General features: G+C 39.3%; 1 protein-coding gene across 5 annotated transcripts in view; it reads left to right on the plus strand.

The window, feature by feature from the left end:
• AIG1 (androgen-induced 1) overlaps window positions 1-24,550 on the plus strand; it is a 209,416-nt gene extending 184,866 nt beyond the window's left edge. For 3 of the 5 annotated variants that reach the window (XM_005859076.2, XM_014533887.1, XM_014533886.1), the window contains 2 exons: window positions 17,044-17,207; window positions 23,872-24,550. In XM_005859076.2, the coding sequence (XP_005859138.1) occupies window positions 17,044-17,207; window positions 23,872-23,909 (202 nt within the window). In that variant the 3' untranslated portion in view covers window positions 23,910-24,550. Of the gene's footprint in view, window positions 1-17,043; window positions 17,208-17,801; window positions 18,127-23,871 lie in introns of those variants that run through there. The other 2 variants (XM_005859077.2, XM_014533885.1) reach the window with 1 other exon arrangement.
• The last annotated feature ends 727 nt before the right edge of the window (window positions 24,551-25,277 follow it).

Raw genomic sequence — 25,277 nt, forward strand, 5'->3', positions numbered from 1 at the left:
CCTTAAAAGCTGAGAATTACATACAAAAATCTTACATAAATTAAAACAATGCATAAATTTACAGGTACAAATAAAATCATTTTGTAACTATAGTGAGTAATTTAGCCCCATGATATCTTGCTGGAAAAACATTGGATAAGAAAGACAATGGAGTCTGAAGGCTAATGCTGTTTTCTAGCTCTGCAAGAAACTACAAGAAAGGAGTGGCAATTCATTCATAAATTCATGCCAGCCTCTGGAGAAATCCAGGAATTGTCATTAGTACTCTATTCAGATCTGATCAGGCCATGGAGGAGTGAACAGCTCACAAGAAACTGTCATTCAACCAAGGAGCCATCACATTAGACCAAGTCCCTTCCATAAGAACAATACCTTTAGTTTCCTTTTGTCACACAAAGTGCCCGACTAAATATATTAAACTTTAAATCAAAAGTATGTACAGAATTTTATAAAATGTGTTACAAAAAATAGTTAACTTGATTACAATGTGAAATAATGCTATTTGCCTGCCTATCAGACAAGGCGTCTTTTTTAAAAGGTGTATTCCAAATGGATGATTGTGACATAAGATGTCTACTTCTGCCAGGGTAAACTTGTCATGTGAACTAATTTGTACAGAAAGTGCAGTGCATCTGCCAGCGGTCCATTTGAAAGTATTGGCAGCAGTCAACAGACACTATCCTCTTACTAATCCACATTGGCTGTCAAGAGAGTATCTAGACACCATACTTGTATTCGAAGCAGTGATCATCTTAATTTTCACCATGGTTGTTTCCAAGACTGTGACATCTCCTCGTTCTAAAGTCAGTAAAACCAGGATACTTGATAATACCATGAGACCAGATGATGCATATAGGTCCTTTCCAATATAAGCATCACATCTTATGGTTGAATTGGAAGCATCCTCATGAATGCCATGATTCCATGCCTAAGAAGGATGGCTAGGAAAAGCTTCTGGATCTAAGACCCTCTTTGAGAACCTCGCCAGACATTAGGACTTCAGTTCTCCAGGGAGCATAGCTCCTGATTGACATTTGTGATAGGGTGGCACCATTTCTCCTTAACATCATGAACAATTTCCTTCTCGGCTAAGATAGTGAAGCTCTGACATCTTTTTTCTCACAACCTTTAGCAATATTTTCCAAGTCCTAGCTAGCTGAGTCCATAAATAAGATAACACACAGCAGGTGTAACCCTCATAGATGTGTAGGTGACACCATAACCCAAGCCTTTTTACCCAGCTGTACATGACCAGAGGCACACAGGGACAGTGCAGCCAGAATAGCAGTATGTGTAACTGGGCCACTGAAGGTGTCAATCAGGACCTGTAACAAGTGGTCTCAATGAGTTTCACTAAGAAGAACATAGTGTTTCTCAGGAGCAACAGGAATCACTGCAGAAGGTGTGATGTCTGATTCCCCATCTCACCCAGTAGGAATCTCACCACATTCAGTAACATGACAGATACTTCTCTTGTTCTGGGTTCATCATCCATATGGGTCTCCTTTTGCCCCACACATACCATGACATCAGTTGTCTTGGCCAATGAATAAATGAGGACCACCAGGCACAGTTTTTGTCATCCCTAACAGAGACACCTTTGTTCATGCCTGAGCCAGTGTTGAGGGAAAGAACAGTGATTCTTGATTCTTCTTGATACTTTAATTTGCTGCATACACATTGATGGAGAAGAACTGGGAGTGAAGCAGTACAGCATCTGGAGAGCTTTTTATTGCTGCAATCCTAAGGTGGCCTCAAAGGCCCTGTATGACCTCATCCCTACCTCCCTGAAACACCTCATCTCCTGTCCTTGCCCACTGTAGCCACACTCGATTTCTCCATCCTCAGACAAACCATGCTCCTTCTTGCCTCACAACACTCACATATGTTCTTCCCTCACCTGGCACTCTATTCCCAACTCAACCTCTTAACCAACCAAACGCCCCGCCACCTTGAATTTTTACCTTAAACATCACTTCTAAGAAACTTTCCCCTGATGAACAAAAACAGATACAGAGGCAGAGCAACATTGAACAGACTGTCAAACTACAGCGGGAAGGCCGGGGAGGGTTGGGGGGAGGGGAGGGTAAGAGATCAACTGAAGGACTTGTATGCATGCATATAAGCATAACCAATGGACACAAGACACTAGAGGGTAGGGGAGGCCAGGGGAAGGTCAAGGGGGAAAAAAAAGGAGACATATGTAATACTCTTTGTAATACTTTAAGCAATAAAACAAAATTAAAAAAAAAAGAAAGCAACTTTCCCTGATTTCCCAGTCTAGTGTAGGTCTGTGCTGCATGGTCATAATTTCATGGCACACAAAACCCATGGAAGTTAGCTTTGCTTCTTCCCCAGAACTTCACACAAACTTCTTATAGTTCTATGAACCTACCTTTATCTTTCTTACTCTTCTTTCTGTGTGAACCATTTTCTTCCAGGCCTCACCCCACTCGAAGTCTTATCTTGAGTCTCAGATCAGATATTACTTCCTCCAGGAAACCATTCCTGACACTCTGAGTTGGTGTTAGGTGCCCCTATCAAGCACTCCCATGCATCCCCCAGTCACCTCATCACAGCACTTATACCACTGCTCAGAAACCTCGCCCTGCACCTCCACTGGGCTGTAAGCATGTGGGTGTGAACTACTATGATGTTCTCCATATTATTCTCAGTGCCTGAGACTGCCTGGTGTATTACTGGGCTCAGTAAACTTGAAAGGAAGGCAGAAAGGAAAGAAGGGAAATGGAAGGATGAAAGGAAGGAAGGAAACCATGAATTCATGGGGTCAAAGATGTTAAGAACTAGGGCAGGATAGTAGTTTAAATTTCATCCCAGCACAATTATGGTTGTGATTCCTCAGAGATTATTTTTACAACTTTAAAAATAAGTGAGAACTGGAGTGATTAATTTTTGTCAAAACCTATTTATTTGTATTCCTGAACAAACTCTCCATCAAAGTTAAAAATCTTTCAGACATATTAGCTTATTAATTCTCCCATTTTCTTTCTTTTTCACATTTGGTATTCCATTCTTAAATGAAGGCTTCTAGAACAAAACTGGAAAGTGGCAAGAGGCTATTCACTCAGGTGGAAACAGGTAGAGAAGACTAGAATACTAGCCAGGATTTCAAATATAACCTAGCATTAGACATAGTCTCTTAATTGACATTGGAGAGAGTGAAAGTACTTTTTCAAAAGAAAGAAAACCACTAGTGATATGCACTCCCATTACTATTAATTTTATTAACTCAATTTTTATTTCTTCTTGTTAACTCTAGTAAAATTTTGGCTATGCACACTCTCCAAAATTATTAAATTATGGAAAATCAGCATTTTAATAACATATCAAGTTAGTAAGGATATCAGCTGAACTTGACCAAATAAATTCTTCTTTAAAATATCCAGCTATATAAAATACAGCTACATTTAAAACATTGCATGCTCTAAACCTTTGGATGAATTTTCTTTGAGGAAAGCACTGTGTAGAGGAAGAAAAATCTGACACATACAAATTAAGTGAGTTTGATCTATTGAAATGTAGTAGGCAATGATCCAGATTTTTAGTTTGCTTTTAATAGTTTCTTTCCAAGTGTATGCATCTTTAAACTATGTGGCTTGTTTTTGTAAGAGACAAATCATGGGAGATGGCCTTAAATTGACTCTTGCTTTGCAATCCAAAATATAACTTAATGCAAGTTCCCCTGTGCTTATCTAATAATGAGGTTGGACAAGAATAATGCTGCCTTGGATTGCAATGTTCAAGGCATTCATTAAAGTTAATAATGAGTGCTCTTGCATAGAAGCTGTATGCCTAATGTTGATAAGCCCTTTGTTGTATGGGGTTTGCTTGCATTCAAGTAGCAAGAAGCTCACCACAAAGGCCATCAGGTAGTTTCCATGGTAGCAGTTCTTCCTTTGTTATTCCCATTTGTAACATAGACAGTATCCAAATACTCACTGTGTCACTGCTTAATGAAAAGAAATTGAATATTGGTAATGCCAGTATAGTCAGGAAGCTGGTCTTTGGGTAGGACACTAAGGGAGGGCATGCTGTCTACTCAGGTTTTCTTTCAAACATCTTTATACCTAGTGAGACTAGTGTCCCTTTGATCTTATCACATTATGTCCAATTAATGACCTTCAGTAGTCTCATATAATTGCTCCAGGGACAAATGGAACTAAGTGATGAATAGAATTATTCCATCAGCGCTGAATCTTACAAAATACAGGCTGTGGTCATGTACTAGTAAGAGTATAGTATAAAACTATGGAAGGAAAAAAATCTACTTTTCAAGACATGAGGATAACATTGAGGAATGAAAATAGCTTTGAATTTTTTTTGTGTTCGTGTATGTGTTCATTTTTTCTAGTGACTCAACACCTGGATTTGCTCATTGTCTTTCTTGTCCAAAATAAATACATTCTGGTAAGTGTCACTTCCCCTTGGTTGTGAGTTGATTCTTTGAGCTTTATTATGTGGCCTGCCTTGTTCTAACAGAGATCACCAGAGAAGTCAACGGTGCTCAGTCATTCAAATAAAGAGAACAATTTATTTACCAAGGCTTAGCATCTGTTCTTCTGTTCAATCCTGCCAAAAGCATTGTTTCTGCCACTTAGAAGAGAGTAAAAACTGTAACTCTTAATTTAATTTACTTTTCTCTTTACCACAGGCTAGGAGATCTGAAAATATTTATGAAGTGGTAGGATGTTAGTGCTTCAGGTTTAGCTGCTTCAATTTGTAAATTTCCCAGGGCATTGTATGACTTGCCCTTGTATCTCCATTACATACCTGCATGCATGTAGGTATGTCAAATTCCCACCAAATATTACACATATTTTTAAATACTTTAAAAAGAAAACTTATATGAGGTGGAGAACATAAATTAATAAGGAACTGGATATGAATTGGGACAGTGGGGCATAAATGAACAGGACCCGGGATTAAGATGGAAGACATTTAAAGTGTGAAGCTGTTGGAAAGGAACCATTCACCTTTCAGGTGGGGTGGATGATAAGGGGAATGTGAGCTTTCCCAATGGACAGACAAGAATGGGATCAGGACAAGGATAGAAACTCAAGGTCAGCAGGACTAGAAACTCAAGACAGGGGGACTTGCTCCTCAAGTATAGGGGACACTGTGGAGAACTATGAGTGGGAAGGAGTGGAGGCAGAGCTCCAGGAGCCAGCCTGATAGAATCCTGCTCCACTTCCAGAAACGGAATAGTGAGCCAGACACTCTTCTGGAAGAAGGAAGGCCATCAGTTGTTTCTGCAGTGTGCAAAGCACCACTGCTTTCCCATTTTAAAAATTAGCAAAAACCAACATTTTTGCCTCTGTTTAATGGATATAAAATTTAAAATATTACCCTGCATTTTGAATGTAGTCACCAGTGTTGAGGTAGAAATACTCTCTACTTTTTGTTCTAAACCATCTTCTTTCTGGACTTACCTTTATTCACTGATTTATTTGTACTGCAAATATATACAGTAATTACTCTGTATTGGCTGTGCTAGCTGATAGAGACTCAAAGATAAATGAAACCAATGATGAAAAGCCAAGAAAAACCTTTGTGTTTCTGGCATGGAGAGTATAAAAGTAACCATTTTGAAATACACCCAGAGCATTCTCAACAATAGAGGTGTTCTTTAAAGGAGAAAAAACTTTACCAGAGCCTTATAGACCCAAAGGAAGGGCAATGACCCAACCCTAGCCCCCTCTAGCTTTCCTTGCTCACAAACCAGGAACACAGGCCCACTAAAAGACTCAGATTTAACCATATTATTATAGAGCACATCCCCATCCCACACTTACCACCACATCAACAGGGCTCCAACATAAAAGTGGATTACAACTGAAAGAGTTACAAGATGCAAACTCTATTTAACAAGGAGTTCTTAGGGGAACTCAAAGACAAAGGGGAGAGAAAAACAAGGAAACTAAAGGAACTCGATGCTTCTGGCACCTGTGGCTATTGCAAACAGTAAGCATAGCCAAGTACAAGGCAGAGTAACACACTAAAGTTCTGTTTCTCTCAATTTCTAATTCCAGAGATATCAGGCCTGACTTTCAACAACAAAATTACAAAGCATGATACTTGTCTCTTTATACTCTTGAGTATAGAGTATAAAGAGACAAGTATCAGAACCAGATATAGCACAGATTTTGAAATTATTAGATAAGAAATTTAAAATAACTATGATTGTTATGTTAAGGGCTCTTGTGGTAAAAGTAAACAACATGTAAAAACAGGACTATTATAATCAGGAAGTTAGAAACTCTAAAAACAAATTTTAAAAAAAGGCTACAAATCAAAACACTAACAGAAATAAAGAATGCCTTTGATGGGGTCACCAGTAGACTGGACACAGCCACAGACTGAATCAGTGAGCTTAGCAATATTCAAAGGAACTTCTCAGACTGAACAGCAAGAGGGGAAAAAAATGAAAAAGATGGAACAGAATATCCAAGAACTGTGGAGCAAGATTAAAAGGTGTAACATACACGAAATTGGAATACCAGAGGAGAAGAGAAAACAGAACAGAAGAAATACTTGAAGTAATAATGGCCAAGAAGTTTCCAAAATTGATGACACCAAACCACAGCTCCAGAGTTAGGAAGTTCAGAGCATATCCAGCAGGATAAGTGCCAAAAAATGTACAAATGTCATATTCAAGCTGCAGAATACCAAAGACAATATCTTGAGAGAAGCCAGCGGGGTGGGGTGGGGTGGGAGGAGGTGAAGGCAGGGGAACACTATTTACTTATAGAAGATATTTGAAAGTGAATTTAGATTTATTGTAAATTCGTATTGCAACTCTAGGGAAACACTATAAAAGTTTGTATTAAGAAGTATAATTGATATTTTTAAGAGAGAAGAGAAAATGGGAAGCATGAAAATACTTAATTAAAACCAGAGAAAATATAAAAGAGGGGAAAGAAAAAAACAAAAACAAGTGCAATAAATAAAAAATGGATAGTAATCAATCTACTTTGTCAATAATCACTTTAGATGTGAATTGTCTAAATACAGCAATTAAAGGGCAAAGATTATCATGGTATATTTAAAAAACAATATGAATATGTGTTGCCTTCAAGAATATCACTTTAAATATTAAGACATAGATAGGCTGAGTAAAGGGATGGAGAAAGATATAACATGCTAATACTAATAAAAATAAAGCTGGTATAGCTAGATTTATTTCAAACAATGCACATTTCAGAACAAATAAAATCATGGCAAACTGGATAGTTTCTCTTTAAGATTGGGAACAAGGCAAAGATGTCCCCTCTCACCATTCCTATTTAATATTGTATAAGAACTCCTAGTTAGTGCAATCAGACAAGCAAAGAAAGTAAAAGGTATATATATAAATTAAGGGGAAAGAATAAAACTGTCTTTGTTCACAGCTGAAATGTAGTCAACCCCAGAGAATTTACAAAAACAATCCTGGAATTTATTAGTCACTGTATACAAGGTTAATATGCAAAAATCAATTGCTTTGCTATATATTAGCAATAAACAAATTGTATTTGTAATTAGAAACAATACCATTTACAATAGCACCAAAAAAATGAAATACTTATATATAAATCTAACAAAATATGTACAAGGTCTACATGCAAAAACTATAAACTGATGAAAGAAATAATATGTAAGTAAGTGAATAGACAGTCTATGTTCATGGATAGAAAGACCCAATATTGTTAGGATGTCACTTCTTACCAGCTTGATCTATGAATTTCATACAAACCTAATCAAAATCTCTGCAAACTATTTTGTGGATATTGGCAAACTGATTCTAAAACTTATGCTGAAAGGCAAAAGACCCAGAATACCCAACTCAATATTGAAGAAGAAGAGAAAATTGGAGAACTGACACTACCTGACTTCAAGGCTTACTATAAAGCTTCAGTAATCAAGACACTGTGGTCTTGGCAAAAGAATAGATACAAAGATCAATGGAACAGAATAGAGAGCCCAAAAATAGATTCACATAAATATAATCAACTAATATTTAACTAAGGAGGAAAGGTAATAAAATGAAGAAGGGTATCTTTTCAACAAATGATGCTGGAACAATTAGAAATCTATATGAAAAAAACTGAATTGAGACGCAAAATTTACACCTTTCACAAAAAGTAACTTAAAATACATTATAAATCTAAATGTAAAACTCAGTACTATGAACTTCCAGAAGAAAACACAAGAAATTTGGTTTTGGCAGAGCTTTTAGATACAACACAAAAAGCATAAGAACAAAAATACTGAAAACTACCTTGGACCCCAAAATATCATCTAAATGTATTTGGTGGATAAAAGGGGAAAAAGAGGGGAGAGAACATAACATCTTTCATATTAGAAAATCTTAAGATAATATCTAAAAATGATGACTCAAGAAATAGCAATATATGGCGCTAGTCCATTTGGCTCAGTGGATAGAGCGTCAGCCTGTGGACCCAAAGGTCCTGGGTTTAATTCCAGTCAACGGCACATACCTGGGTTACAGGCTCCTCCCTGGCCTAGGCCCTGGTTGGTCACATGCAGGAGGCAACCAATCAATGTGTTTCTCTCACATCTATGTTTCTCTCTGTCTTTCCCTCTCTCTTCCACTCTCTCTAAAAATCAATGGAAAAATATCTTCGGGTGAGGATTAAAGAATAAATGAGAGAGAGAGAGAGAGAGAGAGAGAGAGAGAGAGAGAATATACATCTACTTTTAAGAAATATGGGTGTAAAAGCGAGAAGAAACAGCTGAAATTGTTGAAGGTGGCTTCCCCTGGAGAGCAGGACAAGGCATGGGAAAGAGAGCAAGAGCTGCAGTTGGGTGGGACAGGAGTTTCTGGGGATTTTTTATGAGCTTTCTAGAACTTTTAAATGGTTTGATTCTGATAAAAATTAAAATGATATTTAAAAAACAAACATTACAACTCAACTTGGAAAAAAAAGTAATTGACTCGACCATTCCTCCCTTGCATCAGTCAGGGCATAATAATAGTGTGTCAGCTAATTTCTGTATTACTGTTAGACTGGGAACCCTGTCGCAAGGGCAGGGACCACATCTACTTTATATGCTGCTACATTCATGGTTTGACACATTTTAGGCACTGATATACTTTTGTTGAATGAAAAAATAAAAAGAAACATTCATCAGTTGTGGAAGCAGCACACAGAGGACAGTAGTGACAAATAATACAGAGACGCTGAGCACTGCCACAAAGCAGGAGCTCAAGAAATGTCTGGAAAGTTTGCTATTTATTAAAGACGGTTGGCGATTAGAGAGAGAAAGATCGGTAGTCCAAGGAGGTTGCAGGATCAAGGAAGATGTCATCATGGCAGGGATAACCAGAACATTGTTTGTAATCCTAAAAATAAGAGTCTGCTAGAAGAAAGAGAAGCACAAAATGTGCTAAAGAAACACTACAGATCATTTCTGAAAAATATGGAAATTATGATTTCTGTTGCGGGATTTAGGATGTTCCTCCCCACCACACCCTCCTTCCAAAACTAGAAGAATGAACGCATGGGTTTCTCACCACCAAAGCCAGCCCTGATAAATTGCTTGGGCCATTAGTCCCCCGCTGACTACACTCCCCACTCCCCTCCAGAAAGAACACATGTTCCCTACAATGTTCAGTGTGTCAACTGGATGTTTGGCACCTACTCGTATATGCTTTGAGAAGGTCCAAATGATTAAAGTTAAGCAAGACCGGTATGAATTTTATTAAGAGAAATGCGAACTGAATCCTCTCCAGGGAAATATCACCATAAGACCAGGTAGGCTGTAGAAAGTGGGACTCAAAGGAAACAAATCATTTAAAACCAGTTTAGGCATGTGCCTCCAGGACATGTGTTGGAGGAAAATATTCTGAAGCAAATTATTGGCCTGTGTGTGTGGATAAATTACTCTGATATTTATGATTGAGAATCAGGAAGAAAACACATTCCCTCATTACCTCACTACAGGAATTCAGTTTGGGAGGCACGCACAATTTGCCTCTTTCCCCAGGGATGGGTGGAGAGACTTGTAACCTTGAAAACATCTTCGTGTGTGAGAAGTACAGAAAAATATCATATATTTCTGCACTAGGAACAGCGGTGGAAAGGTGTTTTACTGGTTTTGTTTGCTTGTGTGTGTGTGTGTGTGTGTGTGTGTGTGTTTTATCTAACCTAAATTGATGGTGCTAAGCACTTTACATTAATGGATGAATACAACTTTAAGATAGGCAGTTCATACCCCTTTACGAAAGGGGAAACTGAGCTTCAAGAAGTTAAATAATGTCCAAGGTGCTACTAAGTGGATGAACTGGAAGTTGATCCAAAGTATAGATGACACAACTACATAGACATAATTCGTGGGGCCCAGGTCAAAATAAACATGTGGAGCTCCTTGTTAAAAAATTATTAAGAATTGCAAGACGGTGACAGCCGAGCATTAAACTAAGTGTGGGGCCCTTCTGAGCACAGGGCCACAAGTGACTGCCTGGAGTGCACACCCATAAAGCCAGCCTGATGGATAGATACATCCCAGGCTCTGTAAATTTGGATCAGCTTCAATGAGAAAATTAGGAAGACTTTGATCAATCTTAAATTATGATTATGTCTTAAAAGGTTGCCTTGAGGAATACTCCATTAAACCACAGTAAGTGAAGGATCACATAATTCTCTCTGTAGCTTCTAATTCAATCTGTAATTGAGCTAGAGGATATTTCCACACTGCTTCCGGTGGGACCTCTCCATTTGTATTTGCCTGTGAGTTGATGCATTAATTCTCTAGCACTATCACACACACGTCACCCAGAGGAGTTTTCTGAGTGCTGTTTCCACCTAGGCAGACATCCTTTATCATATTCCCTGGGACCTATAGTCTTTGCAGCGGAAACCTTGGTAGCCCCTCTGCACCATAATCTCCTCAAGGGCACGCCTTTGCATCCCCACTGTTGCTTGCTCCATCTGGCACAAAGTAGGGGCTCAAGAAATGTCTGTTGAACAAATGAATGAGTACCTGAATTCCATAAAGCTCCAACAGAACTCTAGGTTTCCAAAAATGTAACAGGAACCAGTCTTCATGCAATTAGTACTCAGAAAATGGTCCAAGGGGCCTATAGAATGGCCCTAAAATGGGTGGATTAGATCTAAAGAGAGGGCCAGCTCTAAAATCAGCATTTGAGCCAAAAGCCAAATGCTCTTGAAAAGTCCTTCAGAAGCATCAGGTTGGAGGTGCTATGGAAGGCACACGGAGACCCACTGGATGAGAAGCTGATGCACATTCCTTATCTCACTCTACCCTAAGGCACACGCTCGTTGCCTGCCAAGGAGCGTAGTAAATTCCAGTAGGCTAAATGCATAAATGATGTGATTATTTCGTAAGAGGTAAGTCAGTGCCTTCTCTGAAGGAAGCGTTTATTACTTTACCCCTGCAGCCCTGCAGTGGTTTTCCTCTCCTCTGAGGAAATTTTAAAATCTGATCCCTGAGTTTTATAGGAGGCTCAGTCCTGTATTAAAACTTCACCAAAACTGACTTATCTTGCATCTTGCAACATTTCTGTATTTCACACATTTTCCATAATGAGCATGAATTACTTTTAGAGTCAGTGGGGGGAAAGAGAAATTTACATAGAGATTTTATATTTTATACTTAGGTTATTTTTGGTTCTGAGCCCATTAAAAGCCATCCAAAGCCCTGTTCCTACCCATCATATCCTAGTCTTCAGAGCATTAGAGGAGCCTGGCATACAAGCCAGGAGTTGTACTGCGGAAGTACATATCCCTGTACTGAACCTACTGAACCTCCTTGGGCTTCAGTGTCCTCATCTATAAGATGGTACCACTCTAATACCTTCCCCAAAGCATTGCTCATAAAATATTTACAACAGTGCCTGTCACTAAGAATTCAGTATCACTAGCTATTAGCTGTTACTGCATTGAATCTGTGTTCTTTGTGTCTTCTGACCTAATGGCCTAGCTGCCAAATAGCCTCACTCCTTACCAAAATGTGATGATAAAAGCAACTTTAAAATCTTCTTTAAAATAAACTAATCTGTCTGGCCAGCGTGGCTCAGTGGTTGAGCCTCGACCTATGAACCAGGAGGTCACAGTTCGATTCCCAGTCAGGGCACATGCCTGAGTTGTGGGCTCCGTCCCCAGTAGGGGGCCTGCAGGAGGCAGCCAATCGATGATTCTCATCATTGATATTTCTATGTCCCTCTCCCTCTCCCTTCCTCTCTGAAATTAATAAATATATATATATATATATATTTTAAAATAAAATAATCTTGAGAACTGACAGGTCATCAGTAGTAAAATGGGTATGTGTGTCTATCTAGGATATATAAGGGTGACAGAGCCAGAAAAGGGAGGGATGCTATGTCTCCTTCACTACAGCTCCTTGAGGGCTCCAGTGACCTCCACAACTTGTGAACTGTGTGATGGGATGACATTTGGCCATACGGTGTAAAGAGCTACAGAGCTTGACCAGGTCAATTTGTCTTTACTTAACTATTTATCATTTATATCCATTCAGCATCCAAAGTAGATTTGTATGATACATATAACACTTGAAATCAGAAAAAAATATATTTGTATGTGCAAAGTTTGTTTTCTAATTATTCTCAGTTCTCAATGTTACAGTGTTAATAAATGTGGTCTACTCTACCCTTGAACCACTTGTTCATTGGCATAAGACGCCACATTTTTCTGTCTTCCTTCCATGTCACTAGCCCACGTTTTTTTGTTTCCTTTTAAGCCTCCTCCTCCTCAAACTATCCCTTAAATCTTGATTTTTTTAGGGCTCCCTCATGGACTCACTTTCTTCATTCCTTATATTCTACCTGGATGATTTCAATCTGTTTTGGTGGCTTCAGCCACCATCTTTTTTCCAACACACCCAATATATATATTGCCACAGTAGTCCTTTTTCTACAGTTCAAATCCAGGTAACTGCCTTCAGAATATCTCCCCTTGGATATCTTACAGATACCTCAAACCCAACATGTCCAAACTGAACTCGTCATCCCCTCAAACCAGCTGCCTTACAGCATTCCCTGTCTCAGGAAATGGCAGCATTCCCCACCCACTTAATCAAGCTAGGAATCTATGATTAATCCTTAACTCATCTCAGTTCCCTAGCTGCCTAAGTCCAATCAGTCACTAAGTTCTAATTCTATTTCCAAAATCAGTGCCTTTCAAATGTATTTTACTGTGAATAAAAAAAATATATAAAACTTCTTTGGCAACATGACCCAGCCAGCATGCAGGTGCATGTGTGTGTACACACACATACACACAAGTGAAACAAATCTCACAAAACCATTTTATCATCATTATATTCAAGACCTTCTGATATTTTCTATTATTTTCTTCTATTCTTATTTTTCTTACTATTCTTACTTTTCTTATTATTATTACTACTTTTCTTATATTACTTTTTTTTTAAGTGCTAGTAACCTGTGGGTTACTGGCCAATGTTTAACAGCCAGCTTTTCTGGAAGGAGGGAAGGAGAACCCAAGCACAGCATTTGACAGCCCTTGGTGTAAGAACTCCCACTGTCGCTGAATTTAAGTTGCCAACCAACCAGCTTGCAACCATCCTTCCTAGAGATCCAGTAACCCACTCTCCTGACCATGTGATCTGTTTCACATTTACTCAGTACCCCTCAAAGACTTCCTGATGTCCATACCAGGATAGAGTCTGCAGTTCTTACCATGTTTTAAAAAGTCACCCACAGTGGAGTGTCTGCTTGCCCCTCATGCCCGCTCTCCCTTGACCTCAACAAAATGTTTTCTTCTTGAATATCTGGGAGCTCTCCCTTGTTTTCAGGTCTTTTGACATACAATTCCATTTGGCTAGAAAGTTCTTGTCTCCCATCTTTGTTCAATTAACTCTTACTCCTCCTATCACAGCTTAAATGTAACTTGATTCATTTATTCTTTCTCCTACTATGTGACAGGCATTGTGGTAAGTATTGAAAATACAATAAGATATTTAGATACTATAAAGGGGGAGAAATATTATTCAAGTAAATATGTCATTCAAATTTAAGTACTAATAAAAAGAATAGCTTTAATATAAAAGAGATTTATGGTTCTGAAAGAGTTTGTAAAATCTGATCTAATATAATAGGTCAGAGAAAATTTTCTAACTGATGACTGGTTCGTTATAATAGTTGAACTAAGATATAAAGGAGAACTATAATTTAATGAGTCTAAGGGTAAGGTAACTAACAGCATAGACAGAAAAAAAAATGGAGCAAGTGAAAATCCACATGGCAGGAAGGAACATGGCAAAATCAAGAAACCAAATGAAAGCCAGTGTAACAAAAGCAAGGTATGATATGGGGGGATGAAACAGGCAGAAGCCATTCTATGAAGGGCACTCTAGACTTTGTTAAAAATGTGGGTCTTTATCAAAAAAAGCAATGGGAGGCCATTGACATGTTTGAGGAAAGGACATAATGTGTTCAGATTTCTGGTTTTAAAACTCTGGCAGTTGTGAGGATGAATGGGAAGGAGACAAAAGTAGATATGGTGGAAGACAGATTAGAAACTATGACAGTACTCTAGACAGAGATGGATGATTGCAATACAAGTTATGATACTGGTGATGGAGATGGTAAACAATAAACATATTGGAGAGATGTGTGAGGTAACCTTGACAAGACAAAGTTTTGGATTGAAAATGTGTGATGAAAGAGAGGGAAATAACAAGATGACTCCTGGGTTTGGGTTGCAAAACTGAATGGAGGTAGTACCATTCAGAGAGATAAAGAATAAGGAGCAACAGAGGAGGACCAGGTTTGAGGAAAAGAAGCATGACATTGGCTGCAGATATATCAAGACAAGGGTATCTTTATGATGTGCAAAATGAGATGTGATGATGATTGTTGGAACAGAGGAGGGATCTGGATGGGGACATAAATTTTTGAAATTTATGTGAATAGGTAGAAGACATGAAGCAGTGCCATGAAAAAGCTCATCAACTGGGAATGCATACTATAAGAAGGTTTTAAAACCAAACCTTAAGGAAATTCAGCATTTAATGGTTTGGTAGTGAAGGGTGAACTTACAAAAAGATCCAAGGAGAACAGCGCCAGAGGTAGGAAGAAAACCGGAGAACCTGATGACAGAGAGCCAGTGTGTTTTTTGTTTTGAGGGTGTTTTGTTGTTGTTGTTGTTAATCCTCACCCAAGGATATTTTTCCATTGGTTTTTAGAAACAGTAGAAGAGAGAGGGAAAGACAGAAAGAAACATCCATGTGAGAGAAACACATCAATTGGTTGCCTCCTGCACTGGCCCCAACCCCAGGGCCTGGGCCAGGGAGGAGCCTGCAACCAAGGTACATGCCCTTGTCTGGAATTGAACCAAAGACACTTTGCTCCACTGGCTGACACTGGAGAAGTTTGCTTTTGAAGAGAAAGAGAGATAGAGAGCAGTATTTGTGAAGTTGATGGGAAATTTTTTGTTGTGCTTTGCTGAAATATGTGCTTTACATATTTATCAGTTATGAAAAAAATGATTTGAAAGGAAATTGAGTACATAAGAGGAAGAAACACTGATGGTAAGTGCAAGGTTCCCCCAAAAAGCAGGAAATTATCTCTGAGCATCCAGGACATCCTACACTTAAACTTTTCTCAATTCTGACTACACTAGTCATTTCCTTTTCAATATCTGTATTCCTCATTAGACGGTACTGCATGAGGACAAAAATCACCTTTGTCTCATTTACTTCTGTATCCCTAGTGTGTATCACAGCACTCAGATAGGAGGCATTAATAAATGTCGATTTTAATTGCTCGTTAAAGTGAATGACACTGGAGCTACATTTAATAAAATAGACCATCCCAGAAGTCTTGTGATACTATAACATGTGCATATGTATGTATGCACACACACACAAACACGCACAATGGTTATCATTTTTTTAGGCTAAAATTAAAACTGGTATCATTATATTAAGCAGAAGCTATTTGGGCATTAAGACAAACTGGCCTTAGATTGAGATAGAAATTGAAAGTCAACCAAGAACCAAGAAGTCTCCAGAAATAGATGATCAAGTCCATGAGTCATTTTTGTGCAGAAAATTGAGCCTTGATTATATCAAGGAAACGAATGGTGAAAGCACATCCTGTTGGGACATGTGGATGCATCATTCACACCAATCCAGGTGAAACCCCACATAACAGGACTTCTGCATCTGAGATGGCTTGATGACCTAGTAAGTCAAGAAAACTTTTTAAAAAGAAAACCTTCATCGTTCCCTAGCCGATTTGGCTCAGTGGATAGAGCGTCGGCCTGCAGACTGAAGGGTTCCAGGCTCGATTCCAGTCAAGGGCACCTGCCTGGGTTGTGGCCTCGAACCCCAGTAGGGGGCGTGCAGGAGGCAGCCGATCAATGATTCTCTCTCATCATTGATGTTTTATCTCTCTCCCTCTCCCTTCCTCTCTGAAATCAATAAAAATATATATATTTTTAAAAATAGATGGGATGTGGTTATGTAAAGAAGAGATTAAGAAGATTGTACAACAGTACTTAGACAAACAACAGTTTCAAATCCCTGACTAGAACCCTTCAAGAGTCAGAAAAGACAAGGAGGAACTGAGGAACTGCCAGATTGGAGGAGAGTAAAGAGTCGTGACCACCAAATGCAGCAGATAAAGGACATTAATGGGAAAACAGAAATTCCAAATAAAATCTGTCGTTCAGCTAGTAGTATTGTGTATCAAGGTTCACTGCTTCGTTTTACCATGGTGATACAAGATGTTACCATGCAGGGAAGTTGAGCAAAGGGCATACTGGATGGAGCTCTCTATACCATATTTGCTACTCTTCTGTGAGTTTAAAATTAGTTCTGCGTGAAAAAAAAAATAAAAGAAAATAAATTACAACAATGTTTCCAGTAGTTCCTGAGTCTCTGAAGCAAAGCTGTGACTGGCATTGCTGAAGCATGGTTGGAATGGGGGAAGGGGTCCTGTTGGTAATATCAGCAACTTTGAAATCTGACATGAGAATAAGTCCTGTCTATGTCTCCATTGAAATTCCATTGCAGGGTGTGTTGGGTGCATCATGTAACCGGGATGTGGGCGTACCCTTTCCTGGAACACATTGGCCCGGGAGCCAGAATCATCTTCTTTGGGTCTACAACCATCTTTATGAACTTTTTGTACCTGCTGGGAGAAGCCCTGAACAGCTATATCTGGGATACACAGAGAAGTAAGTATTGTTTAGGGGAGCATAAAACAAGAGAATTTCAGTCTTGAAAAGTGTGCGCAGAGACCGAAGGAAAATTCTGCTGTAGCATGGGATCACTTAGGAAGAGTTACTTTTTTGTAATAACAATGTTAATTTAAGAGCTCCTGGCATTTACCTGAAAGGTTCATTACTCACTTTGTCTTATTAGCTAGTAAAATATCTAAATCTAAGAGAAAAGAAGCACATCTATAAATTTTATAGTGAAAAATGTAGTGTTAACAGGAAAAAATTTAGGGAGTTCACTCTGATTAATAAGTACTGCCTTAGCTAAAGGACCCCCAACGAAATAGATAAATTATTAAATGTAACGGGTCTCGATGGAAGCCACCCAGATCTCCACTTCTCACATCATCCTTCCCATGGGTGCAGTAGCCTCAGAGACATCTCACCACCATTCTGCTAGACATCGAGCAGCACAGAAGGCCCAGGCCACATGATTCACCAGTGACTGTCATGTTCAAGGGCAAAGTAGTCCGGGCACTAAAGGGTAACACTTCATTGCTGCAAAAAGTTTTTTAACCTACGATTTGATTTGTCTTTTGTTTCTATTTATAGCAGGGCCTCCATCTTGGCAAGGCACGTAATCTTACCCAAGCTGTGCAAAACCTGTCCACAGTGTATGTAAAATAACATAAGAATGGGAAGGTGAAAAAAGCAGCAACACGGATATGTTGTGACTTGAGCCCTCATGTTAATCCATCCAAAGACAAGATGACTTGGGGATTTTAGAGAGCTCTGGGCATCTCCTCTGAAATAATCACAACATTTTAGGCCTCGCCAGAAACTGATCTATGTTCCACAGACATTGAGTACCCTACTTTGTGCCAGACACTATGCCAGGAACGTGACCTAATTAGACAAATAAAACAGTCATTGCATGGTTGTCGAATTGGACTTCTTTTGTGTGTGGGTCTTCTAAGATGGTTTGTGTCAAAGTGTTGTCCAATGTTAAATGGCCCAGAGGAACTTGAGGGTTTCTTTTCTCGGCAGCTGGCTTGATTTTAATAAGTGGTCTATTAGGAAAAGTATCAAAATTTTTATTCAGTTCAGGCCACTGCTTGAGGGACCAGAAATTAATCTTTCCATAATTTTCCTTTCTGTTCAATGGGAATAGTAATCTTCCTCTACTAATTAACTTATAAAAGTATTTAGCTAACTTTCAAAATATATTAAAAATAAAATGTAGCCTGGCCAGCGTGGCTCAGTGATCGAGTGTCGATTTATGAACCAGGAGGTCACAGTTCGATTCCCGGTCAGGGCGCATGCCTGGGTTATGGGCTCAATCCCCAGCAGGAGGCGTGCAGGAGGCAACCAATCAAAGATTCTTTCTCATCATTGATGTTTCTATCTCTCTCTCTCTCTCTGTCTCCCTTCTTCTCTGAAATCATTAAAGATATATTTTTTTAAATAAAAGAATAAAATGTAAATAGTCTTATGTTTTGTGAGAAAGGCCATAATTCAATTTAAGCTAATACTGTATGTCCAATATATAGTATATGATGGGCTTGATTCTATTGGTCATTTGCCATTGTTCTACTACTTCTAAGAGAAAATGGCCTGGAAAGAGAGAAAAAAATCCAATCTATATTAATATAATACTACATTTTAGCAGCTTTGAGTGAGAAGTTAAAAATGAATAGTGCAACTAAGGATTTGTTGAATCACCTGTTCAATTTAATTTGTGCCATTCTCTTCAGCAACTTGAGTTAAAGATGACTAACATTTTGTAACTCGTGTCAAGTATAGGGATTAATTTTATCTGCATGGGACCATCTAGATAATTCCATGGGGACAGATGTTTTATGCCAAGTGGCCATCTCTTTCATATCTGAGAGGGATCACAAACTGATGGCCTCCTCCAAATCTTACCTGCCAAAAAGCTTTTTTAGGCCTACATAGTGGGACTTTTGTTTGGAACCAACATTTCAAAATTGGAAGATTTCACATCAAGGCCACATTTTTTATCTTCTCAAATATATTAAGACCTGGCAACACTGAGCCCACTGTTCTCTTCTGGCAACAATAGTTTGGACTTGAGTATCAGTTGCCTACTTTAGATGGCTGTTTAATTTTGCCTAATCCTCACTGGCCACTTTGCTGTCACATTAGCTGCCTGGTTCGGTAGGTAGATGAATCTGAAACTGCCAGTTAAAAGAAGTGTGTCCTATGTGTGTTTGTGTGCATATTGTTAGGATGAACTGAATCCAATCAAGTACAGTATTACAATTCTGAGTACGTTTACTTACACCCCAAACAAAATTCCCCCCAAGAAGCAGGAATACCACATTTCAGCTCCCTTCCTTTTATCCATCATGAATTTTAATGGCTCACTTGGTTACGCTATGTTGTCCTCAACTACGAGATAACATCACATTATTATAGAATCTTAAAACTAAAAAGATTAGAAAATCATCCTAGCCACTCCTTACCTTTTATAAAGAGTCAACTGAGGCCCATAAATCTTAAGTAACCCACCAAAAAAGGTGGGTGCAGAGCCACCTCCTTCTGACAGATGTTCAATCCAGTGTTATTTCTAGTGAACCAACAGAATGTCACCGTTGGAAAATCAGACACATGAGTGTTCAGAAAGTTCTCTCAGAACCATGGACCTAGATTATGCTAAATTTATAGGTAATCATTTACTCTTTTGAAAAGAAAGTAACTCCATGTGGCTTTGTGGATATTGTATGAGTTTGCTAGGGCTGCTACAATGAAGCACCACAAATTGGAAGACTTTAACAATAGAAATGTCATGGCTCACAATTCTGGGTGCCTGAAGTCCAAAATCATGGTATTGGAGGGTTGGTTTCTTCTGAGGTCTAGGAGGGAAGTAATGTCCCAGGTCTCTCTACTTGGCTTGTTGGTGGCCATTTCATGTTCACATGGAGTTCTCACTTATGTGTGAAGCTGTCTCCAAATTTATTTTTATAAAGACATCAGTCATATTTGATTAGGGCCCACACCGGTGACTTCATTATAACTTGGTAAAGAACCAAATACAGTCACATTCTAAAGTACTGGGAGTTAGTTTGGAGAGATACAATTTAGCCCATAACATTCTGCCTTCAGCCTCCCCCCAGATTCATGTCCTTTATTCACACAAAATGCATTCCCAATAGCCCCCCAAGTCTTTCCAGACTCAACTCTTAAGTCCTAAATCTCACCTTAAATATTATCTAAATCACACAAGAGTAAAACTGGGGGAATGATTCATCCTGAAGCAAAATTGCAAAATTGCTCTCCAGTTATAAACCTGTGAAACCAGACAGAAAGTTATCTTCCAAAATGCAATGGCTGGACAAGCATAGAATATACACTTCCTTTCCAAAAGAAAGAAATCACAGGGTAAAAAAGGGTCATGGTTCCCAACCAAGTCGAAAAGCTAGCAGGGCAAATTCCATTCGATTTTAAGGCTTGAGAATAATCCTCTTTGGCTGAATGTTCTGTCCTCAGGACTCACCAGGCTATGGCCCTGCATCCTTGGCCCTGGGCAGCAGCCCTGCCCTCTGGAGCCAAGAAGGATCCAGCCCATGAAATGCCTTTGGAGTCGTTCCTCCTGCATTTCATCCTGCCCTTTCATCTACGCTAGCAGTGTTTCTGCTGGTACAAAATTTTCAAAACCCCTTTGGCCTCCCATGTAATCCATGGGGGTCCAAATCATCAGACAGAGGGTCCCCCACAGGTCTTTCCAGGCTCTGCTGAGATGATTAATTGGATCCACAGGTCATCTGCCTAATCTCTTTAGCAAGCAGTTATCCAGCCACATCCTTGGCCTGCTCTCACACTCCAAGGTCCTGGGGATTAGGAAGGGCTTCAACTGATGACTTTGGTGGGGGACACAATTCAACCTACAACAGCTGAAATATTTCTGTACTTTAAGAATATTTCAATTCCGCCCTAGCTGGTTTGGCTCAGTGGATAGAGTGTCGGCCTGCGGACTGAAGGGTCCTGAGTTCGATTCCAGTCAAGGGTACGTGCCCTGGTTGCAGACTCGATCCCCAGTAAGGGGCAGTCGATCAATGATTCTCTCTCATCATTGATGTTTCTATCTCTCTTTCTCCCTCTCCCTTCCTCTCTGAAATCAATAAAAATATATTTTTTTTAAAAAAAGAATATTTCAATTCTGATGGGTAAGTCTTATTAAAGTCAAACTTCATACAACCAGAAATGAAAGTGTCCAAGGGTGAAAGGTTGAGGTGAGGACAGAGAAAGCAGACCAAAGGACAAAGGAGGCCAGAGCCAGGCCTATGTGACAGAAACATCCACCTTTCTTCTCTCCCAGCTGCCCATCCAGCTCATGTCCTACCCAGGCCCACCCAGGCCTGCAGTGTCCCAGTACTGCCCTCTGGTTGATCCCCTCTCCCAGTCTGGGGGAATCACAGCTGACTGAGTCTCTCAGTGTCAATCAGCTCTTCCTCTGTGTTTCCGAAAGCACCTCCTGCCTCAGCTCTGTGACAGGTTTCTTTCAACTATTTGTGTGGAAATTATACCTCTGGTTCTTCCAAATATTATTTACAGCTGTCTAATTTTTCCCTCTACCTCCAAGCTGCCAAACGAAAGTAGGTGGGGAGCCGTTTTCCCTGTCTGGGTCAGTGAACACCCCCTGTTCTCCGCCCCCGCTTTTGAAGATTCCACTCTTGCTGCCAAGTCAACCCATCTGCAGGAAAACACTTAGGAGGAAACAGACTTGAACAAGAAAAGCAAGCAGTTAGCTCCTGATAGTTTCTCCACAGGGATGAAGTGGGAACCCAAGTCATGTGTGTTGTTTGAATGGAATCTGTGTAGTGTTTTTCTGCCTTTGCCTTGGTTACCCAACAACTAAGCCATTGCCTGCTCACCCCGCAACCCTACTCCTCCTCCCTTCAGATGTCCTGACTCCTGGATTTGAAGTTTTCCTTAATATGATTCTGAAAATTACTTTGGAAAAAGTGGTACAGATCCCTGCCAGTTCCTTAGTCATGAAAACCAAACCTAAAAGAATATCTAAGGACACCTGTTCAGAGCATGTTATCCACATTGTACTGCTACCACCCAGAACCCACAAAACACATACTAGGAGCCAGGGCGGGGGTTCTTTCCTAATGAAGCCCTATCATGGTGACCCTCTGCAGTTAGGCTTATGATTTTTTATATTGGAAGTTCCATATTTTGTTCTGCTTTCCCTCTAGGCCAGCCGGCTGAGACCTCCTCTATGTTTACTGTTATTAATTGATTCAGTAAAGATGAACTGTGCCCCTACTAGGAGGCAGACACTGTGTTATGTTCTAGGAATATAATCTGGAATGAAGCAGGTAAAGGCTCTGCCCTCAGAGAGCTTGCAGGTTATGAGAGAATACCAACAGACCCTCCAAGGCAACGGGTGGGGTTATTTTGTTCCAGCAAAAATTCTCTGAGAATTTAGTATCAGAAGAAAAATCTTTATCTAGAAAATAGGTGGGAAGCATTTGCCAGGGTTAACTTTGATTCATAAGAATGACTTGAACATTTTCATCTCTAGGAAAATGAAATACCATTAGCTATTTACTATATAGGCAATAGACAGAGACCTTACCAGTCCAGTCCATATGAGTCTCAGGAAGAAAAACGGTCTAGCAGCAATAAAGAGGAAGGATCTCTTACCCTTTGAGACAGCATGGAGAGACCTGGACAGTATTATGCTAAGTGAAATAAGCCAGTCAGAGAAAGACAAGTATCACATGATCTCATTCATATGTAAAATCTAATGAACAAAATAAACTGAGGAACAAAATAAATCCAGAGACATGGAAGCATAGAACAGACTGTTGAATCTCAGAGGGAAGGTGGGGGAGTGTGGGTGGGTGGGAAGAGATCAACCAAAGAACTTGTATGCAAATATGCACAACCCTCAGATACAGACAATAGGGTGGTGAAGGCCTAGGGCAGGGATGGGCTAGAAGAGTTGGGGGGGGGGCATATGTAATATTGACAATAGGGGGTGAAGGCCTAGGGCAGGGATGGGCTAGAAGAGTTGGGGGGGGGGCATATGTAATATTTCAAACAATAAAGATTTTTTAAATAAAAATAAAAAAAAATAAAAGAGAAAAAACTGTCTATGAGGCTTGGGTTGAAGAGAGGGAGAACTTGAGTTTAAGTACAGATGGGTATGAAAATAAACAGTTCTTGTGGCTGATAAGCTCTCAATGAGTTTAGAAATGTATATATTGCTTGACTTTTAACCACCTAGAGTCCTTGTCTTGGGCAGGAACAGGAATAAAATCAAAATGAAGAAGGTCTATTTGAAACTATCAGCAGCACCTCCTATCTCTACAAGTTCCTTACAAAGCAGTCTGGTTGGGGTTTCTGAGCAAACTCCATGAGTCAAGAACTAACTTGAGTCCCTCATTCCCGGAAGCCACAAGGACTGGGTGTGTCCCGGGGATGTTTTGTCTTGATTTGAGGGAAAGGGTTGGGGAGAGAGGTCACTGAGAAAGTTTCTGAAGAAAGCAGTAAATGACTTTCCTTCTCAACTGGAGAAAAGGGGTGAGTGCAAGAGGGTGGATGAGAAATGGAGAGAGGAGAGGTGTAGTTTTTTTTTAAAGCAGCGTGGCAAAGCTGCTCACAGTTTAATCGGGTGTTCACATAAAGTACTTTGCCTATCTTTTAGGTATGGAAGAAGAGAAAGAGAAGCCTAAATTGGAATGAGATCGAAGTGTACAAGGAAGAGCTGGACTGAGCTGCCACGAAGACTCATTATCCCCATTTCCCCTGGGGCATTGGCAGTACAGGAAAGGAAGCCTCACAGAACTTAGACCTCGGTGGAATGTACCCCACCTCCCAGCCCAAGGGAGGACACCTTTTATAGAGAAATAAACTATATAAGAATAGAATACAGTTGTTTCCAAAATAAATCCTCCTTGTTTGTTAAAGAGCTCGTTCCAAATTCATGATTGATGATAACATTTTCCCCCCTCTTCTAGTTTCTAAAACTAAAACTGCTCATTGGATTTTAATCTGTGCAATGGTAATACCATTAAGAATAAAATTCTGTTGTGTTTCTTGTTGAGAAATTTGTGAGACTCAAAGGAGCAGATGTAGAGCAAGGCATTCATGTATTTGCCCTACAGGTGGCTGGAGAAAGGAACCTCGGCCCCAGCGTCAGTCTGGAGGAAATGTGGTGGATGACCCCTACTGCAATAATGTCACAGTTGCCTCAAACAGGCAATGTGACCGAAAAGTACATCAATTTAGTCAAATCCATGAATGTTTTTGTATCTCATGGTTTAATCTTGTGAACTGTTTCCTAAATGCAAACTATAATTTTAATAAAGACCAAGCAATCCCTAGTCTGATGTCTGCATGGTACATCTCAAACCCTAACAGCATCATGTCTCCTTTCTTACTTTGTTTCTATTACCTGTTGAAAGTGGGCTTACTGAGCCTGGTTCTTATAATTTGCTGATTGCAAAAATGTGTATCTTTTTGATAAATCCAAAAAAGAATAATTTTTTTTTGGGGGGGGGGGGGGGGTTAATTTACAAAGTGTTTGACCATAATTATTTTTAAGTAATATTAATGCAGAATATGGAGTAGAAAACATAAAAATAAATCTTAGAGAAATATAATGAAGGAACTAATAAAAACAAAAGCAGAAACTATGTAAAGCAGTAGGAAAATAAGAGTGGAATTGATAAATTGATTATCACAATATCTAATCTATATAAATATAATTAAAACATGCAAACTACTAATATGTTAACTGAAAAGACAAAGAAAAAGAGACAAATATAAGCACAGATATGAAGCAAATTTTAAACTATGAAAATATATTTTATAGCTCTACGGCAATAAATTCTTAGGACCCGGAGATATGTACAATTTTCAAGGAAAATGAATTCAATAAGAATTAGAAAGCTGAAACAGACATATTTATGGAAGATATTTTTTAATGTTTAATTAGCTATCTCCAAAAGAGGAGTTGGATCCAGAGAGTTTTATGAGCAAGTTCTTGAAAACTTTCTAGTAACAATTCCCACATTATTCAAATTGTTCCAAAATTACAGAATGATGAAA

The sequence above is a fragment of the Myotis brandtii genome, unplaced genomic scaffold (assembly GCF_000412655.1).
Source record: "Myotis brandtii unplaced genomic scaffold, ASM41265v1 scaffold123, whole genome shotgun sequence".
Lineage (NCBI taxonomy): Eukaryota > Metazoa > Chordata > Mammalia > Chiroptera > Vespertilionidae > Myotis > Myotis brandtii.